Source organism: Rhipicephalus microplus, chromosome 5 (assembly GCF_043290135.1).
Source record: "Rhipicephalus microplus isolate Deutch F79 chromosome 5, USDA_Rmic, whole genome shotgun sequence".
Lineage (NCBI taxonomy): Eukaryota > Metazoa > Arthropoda > Arachnida > Ixodida > Ixodidae > Rhipicephalus > Rhipicephalus microplus.
Window position 1 is genome coordinate 126,041,911 of NC_134704.1, and position 6,599 is coordinate 126,048,509.

The 6,599-nt window shown below is 44.1% G+C and overlaps 1 protein-coding gene across 2 annotated transcripts in view; it reads right to left on the minus strand.

Moving 5' to 3' along the window:
• Positions 1-4,553, minus strand: part of LOC119173728 (uncharacterized) — a 137,470-nt gene extending 132,917 nt beyond the window's left edge. For both annotated transcript variants that reach the window (XM_075895927.1, XM_075895926.1), the window contains exon 1: positions 4,198-4,553. In XM_075895927.1, coding sequence (XP_075752042.1) covers positions 4,198-4,362 — 165 coding nt within the window. In that variant the 5' untranslated portion in view covers positions 4,363-4,553. The remainder of the gene's footprint in view (positions 1-4,197) is intronic.
• Between the last annotated feature and the right edge of the window lie 2,046 nt (positions 4,554-6,599).

A 6,599-nucleotide genomic window follows, 5' to 3' on the forward strand; every position in this document is an offset into this window, starting at 1 on the left:
TGAATGCCCATTAGAGAGTGCTTGCGTGAGTCGTAGGCGAGATGACGTCACGCAAGTCACTAGTGATGACGTCATGGGCGTAGTGACGGCGTTCAAGTTATTGATTTGTGGGGTTTAACGTCCCAAAACCACCATATGATTATGAGAGACGCCGTAGTGGAGGGCTCCGGAAATTTTGACCACCTGGGGTTCTTTAACGTGCACCCAAATCTGAGCACATGGGCCTCGACATTTCCGCCTCCATCGGAAATGCAGCCGCCGCTGCCGGGATTCGAACCCGCGACCTGCGGGATCGTTCAAGTTATTACTCTCTCAAAGACGTTTCGTTTGATATGCATGAAGAAAGGTTTGGACGCCACGTGCATGTGTGATAAGCCTGATGACGTCACTAGGCCCAGTAACAGCATTCAAGTTATTAACCTCTCAAAGACGTTTTGTTTGATATGCATGACGGCACATTAGAGGGTGCTTGCGTGAGTCTTAGGCGAGATGACGTCACGCAAGTCACTAGTGATGACGTCACTGGGCCTAGTGACAGTATTCGAGTTATTACTCTCTTAAAGACGTTTCGTTTTATATGCATGAAGACAGGATAGGACACTGCGTGCGTGTGTGACAGACATGATGACTTCACGCGAGTCACCAGTGATCATATCACTAGGCCGAGTGACAGCGTTCAAGTTATTACTCTCTCAAAGACGTTTCGTTTGATATGCATGAAGATAGGTTTGAACACCGCGTGCGTGTGTGATAGGCGTGATGACGTTACTAGACCTAGTGAAAGCATTCAAGTTATTACCCTTTCAAAGACGTTTTCTTTGATATACATAAAGGCACATTAGAGAGTGCTTGCGCGAGTCTTAGGCGAGATGACGTCACGGTAGTCACAAGTGATGACGTCACTGGGTCTAGTGACAGCGTTCGAGTTATTACTCCCTCAAAGACGTTTCGTTTGATATGCATGAAGTCAGGTTTGGACAGTGCGTGCGTGTGTGATAGGCGTGATGACGTCGCTAGGCCTAGTGAAAGCATTCAAGTTATCAACCTTTCAAAGACGTTTTGTTTGATATGCATAAAGGCACATTAGAGAGTGCTTGCGTGAGTCTTAGCCGAGATGACGTCACGCTAGTCACTAGTGATGACGTCACTGGGCCTAGTGACAGCGTTCAAGTTATTACTCTTTCAAATACGTTTCGTTTGATATGCATGAAGACAGGTTTGGACAACGCGTGCGTGTCTGATAGGCGTGATGACGTCATGTGAGTCACCAGAGATGACGTCACTAGGCCCAGTAACAGCATTCAAGTTATTAACCTCTCAAAGACGTTTTGTTTGATATGCATGACGGCACATTAGAGGGTGCTTGCGTGAGTCTTAGGCGAGATGACGTCACGCAAGTCACTAGTGATGACGTCACTGGGCCTAGTGACAGTATTCGAGTTATTACTCTCTTAAAGACGTTTCGTTTTATATGCATGAAGACAGGATAGGACACTGCGTGCGTGTGTGACAGACATGATTACTTCACGCGAGTCACCAGTGATCATATCACTAGGCCGAGTGACAGCGTTCAAGTTATTACTCTCTCAAAGACGTTTCGTTTGATATGCATGAAGATAGGTTTGAACACCGCGTGCGTGTGTGATAGGCGTGATGACGTTACTAGACCTAGTGAAAGCATTCAAGTTATTACCCTTTCAAAGACGTTTTCTTTGATATACATAAATGCACATTAGAGAGTGCTTGCGCGAGTCTTAGGCGAGATGACGTCACGGTAGTCACAAGTGATGACGTCACTGGGTCTAGTGACAGCGTTCGAGTTATTACTCCCTCAAAGACGTTTCGTTTGATATGCATGAAGACAGGTTTGGACAGTGCGTGCGTGTGTGATAGGCGTGATGACGTTACTAGACCTAGTGAAAGCATTCAAGTTATTACCCTTTCAAAGACGTTTTCTTTGATATACATAAAGGCACATTAGAGAGTGCTTGCGCGAGTCTTAGGCGAGATGACGTCACGGTAGTCACAAGTGATGACGTCACTGGGTCTAGTGACAGGGTTCGAGTTATTACTCTCTCAAAGACGTTTCGTTTGATATGCATGAAGACAGGTTTGGACAGTGCGTGCGTGTGTGATAGGCGTGATGACGTCATGTGAATCATTAGTGATGACGTCACTAGGCCTAGTTACAGCATTCAAGTTATCACCCTTTCAAAGACGTTTTGTTTGATATAGATGAAGGCACATTAGAGAGTGCTGGCATGAGTATAAGGCGAGATGACATCACGCTAATCACTAGTGATGACGTCACTGGACCTAGTAGCAGTGTTCAAGTTACTGTTTCAAAGACATTTCATTTGATATGCATTAAGACAGGTTTGGACACCGCGTGCGTGTGTGATAGGCGTGATGACGTCATGTGAGTTACTAGAGATGACATCACTAGGCCCAGTGACAGCGTTCAAGTTATTACCCTCTCAAAGACGTTTTGTTTGACATGCATGAAGGCACATTAGAGAGTGCTTGCATGAGTCTTAGGCGAGATTACGTCACGCGAGTCACTAGTGATGACGTGACAATGACGTGATCAAGCTCCTGCCCTTTCGAAGACGTTTCATTTGATATGCATGAAGGAAGGTCAAGACAGTGCGTGCGTGGGTGGTATGCGCGAGGACGTCACCTGAGTTACTCGTGATGAGATCATTATCCTGGTTAATAGGTATCAAGTTATTACTGTGTGGACGGCGTTTCTTAACCTTCCCAGGAGCACCCCATTGTCAAGGGTGCTCCTTGATAATGGGGTTGGGTAAGAGGCACCTCTTTGAAATGGTAAGTTTTTTGCTCTATATGCCATGGCAAAAAAGAATTTCGGGGGTGAAGGAAGAGGCACGGGCCTGCTGTGCCAACCCCCGGCTACGCTACTGGCCAACGTTTCTGGCTACGCCATTGGTCCACAGCCCTTTCTCTCCGAGGTGGACGCGACGGCCGACGCTAAACTAGAGGCGCTGCATTTCCATCTTCATGCCTAAGCGCTCGCAAACAATCAACGATTCACGCGCGGAGTCAAACGCAGTACAGAAAAAGCGAGCACGGAGAAACGCGCAACGCGTCGCGAACAGCTGTTGCTCGCGCGTCTCAGATCGCGGCGGCATGTGCATCGCCTCCGCGATCAGCTTCGGCAACGTGGCATTGAGAGCAACGGTGCGCTGTTGTATCGGACTCCAGAGGCCACGGCAAGTGAAGAGCAGCGTCGTTAGTTCACGCGTCAGCAGCCTGTGCCGGCTCGGGAGCGGAGCTACGAAACGTACTGGTTCTGAATTAAGCGTTGCCACTGACCCAATTACTCAATAAAAAGTGTTCGTCCTCAAAGAAGGTGTAACGATATGTATACTAAAAAATGCGATGCCATACATGTAACCTTTACCAAATGCGGCGTACACTGGCGAGTTTCGTGGCTTCTACATGCGATTAGACGAACTGTAAGACTGACTGTCTAGTTTCGTCACTGGCTTCCAAAATATGGACAAACATCAGAGGCGTACCAACTCTTCCGCGAGGGGGGGGGGGGGAGGGAAAGGCAAACCTACTTCACTCGTCAGCCGGAATATATATAATTGGCTGTGTTGTTTGTGACATTGCATCGTAACATGTTCATTCTTCCGTAGGAAACTAATTGAGTGATTACTGGTTAAGCGGAAAACTTCGCCTTATTTGTTGGTTTCCCCAGCGTGCAACCATGAGTGACCACTGTCAAAAGTAGAGGGGCTCAGCCCCCCCCCCCCCCCCAAACTCTGCTTAGTGTGTGGGGGAGGGGGCTAGCGCCTCCCTTGCCCCCGCGGCTGATACGCCTACGACGAACATAGATATATACAATATGCCTTCAACGCACGGCATGACTAGTGGGTAACTTCACACTGAATGCTCCACTAGCATGAATTAAACAGCACAAGACTGGGCAGTTGTACGCAAATGACTCACTTCAGGGCCATCAGACTACATCCGCGTACCAGAAATGAAAATCTTGGATAAATAACTGGTACTGTCCGTCATTGACGCATTACCGCAATGATTACCGTTCGATCATTTCAGCGCCAAGAGATGGCTCAGATGGTTCTCATACACTGTGACCACAGTCACCACGAAGGGCAGCTCCAATTAAGTGACAAAGAAGACAGGTAAATAATCAGTGCTTCTTACCGTCAGCCGCGTCGAATGAACGCCATCCAGAGCCGTTGGTCTCCGAAGGATCGTATAACTAGCGTCATTCACTGGCGACACTTCTATAGCTCCGGGGTATCGTGGTCGCGTCCGTGAAGACACCGCACAACCCACGCGTCCACGGAAAGGCGCTGTGCGCCGCATTTATGCCACGCAGGACGATCACCGCTGCCGTGTCATCTGTCGGACGCGTTAGTACATCCAAGAAGTGAGGTGGGACCAACGGTTCGCGCAACGTTCTCGCGTAGCACTTCAACAGAACCGCCAATACAGCAACAATGCTCACTGTCGGAAAACGCGAAAAAACACACGTGGAGCGCCATGCCCATGTGACATTCGTGAAGTTACTACTGTAGTGATGATGATGATGTTGATGAATAATACCTTAAGTGTTGGTTATGATGGTGGTTGGGGTTTTATTTGGCGTTGTTGTGGTATGGTTAGAGTGTGCTAAAATATGGTATATTGCAATGGGGCAGCGTAGTGTGCTGTCTTCACAGCAATCTAATATCATAAAGTTTCTTAATATACACTAGAGGGAACTCTGGCGCTAGTGTCTATGGGAGGTGCCATATAGTTTCCCACAATACTTACTAGAGGGAACTCTGGCGCTAGTGTCTAAGGGAGTTGCAACACACGGCGCTTCAGCGAGTATGGGAATGATGGGTAGTACAGACATTTGTCTAATTTTTGTACTTCTGGCCTGCTTCTGGCTCCGTGTGTGTTTGTGTAGCTTGGAGCTGTTTTTTCACGAAAACATATATTAGCAAATGTTCACAGTTTGCGCTTCACAACCTTATTCTTTTAGGCTTACCAGTTCGAATCAAGTCACTAAGTTCAAAAGGGTTCGTTCTTTCTTTCAAAACAAAACTGAAATACAGCAATAAACGAAGCCGCAAGTACGATTCGCCGTCCGCAAGTACGAAGGCTAGGCAAATGTGTGTACTACTCATAATTCTCACGTGCATAATTCCCATGGTCACTGAACGATCGCAGCGCTAGAGTGCCCTCTAGTTAATTTTGGGAAACTCTATGTCTAATATGACGCTATTAGAGACGCCACCAACAAACAATGTGCTTAGCGCGCGTAATTCAAATTTATTTTGCCGACCTTTGTACAGTTTTTGAGTAAAATACTCACATAACACAATTATCCGTAAGGGTAAAACACATCCAACACATATAAATGCGTCAATAAGACAAATAATGCCGCTTCTGTGCAGTCCGAGCCCGCCGCAGATCGTCAGCATGCTTACTGTTTTGATTTCAAAGCGCATAAAGCAGCACATTGCTATTCATTTTATCCATATGTACCCCTGCATAGCTAGCACCCTAATTTGAAGTCGACAAACTAAACGAGGAGGCCCTGAAGGATAAGTTATCAGCGGGCGAGTTTCGCGACCATGACTTACCTGCATGAGCCAGGAGAGTAAGCGGTCGTGATTTCAAATAATAATAATAATAATAATAATAATAATAATAATAATAATAATAATAATAATAATAATAATAATAATAATAATAATAATAATAATAATAATAATAATAATAATAATAATAATAACGCTCTATGATGCACTGCTCTACTTTATACATTTTACAAATTACTTTTTATACATTGACGGCGCATCTTACGGTACATACGGGAACGGTACAGGGGTACTGTCATAGATAAGGTGTGATCTGGCAGCGCTGGCCGTCATCGCAAAAAGATCCATTCTTTCGGCGCCATATGGTACACTGCCCCATTCCAGTACACTATAGTATTGGTATCGAAAGGGTGTAATATCGTGTCTTATAACTATAGAGCTCCGTGTTTTCGGAGTTTGTTTTTCTTGTAATTCAGAAAATATATTTCTAGTTTACTGCTTAGAAAGAAATATGGCATTTAGCGGAGTTCATTTCTCATAGATCTAAAGTTTGCCGAAGTTTGGTGTTTGATTTCGCTATGTAAGTTGTTGCAATGTCATCTTATTAATTTTTATTTTCATTGAAAACTCTTTAAATTATTGCCGATAATCTTGTTGTTCTATCCTTTCATTTATTTGTCTCTCCCTGTTCAATTACCAGACAATAAGGCTGCTGATAAGAGTTGTATACTGTAAACTCGCCAAAGGAGCACCAAATACTTCCCAGTGTTTTTTTTTTTCTAGACTCGCTCATCTTTTTGATTAAAAATGAAGGACTTATAATAATAATAATAATAATAATAATAATAATAATAATAATAATAATAATAATAATAATAATAATAATAATAATAATAATAATAATAATAATAATAATAATTATTATTATTATTATTATTATTATTATTATTATTATTATTATTATTATTATTATTATTATTATTATTATTATCATCATCATCATCATCATCA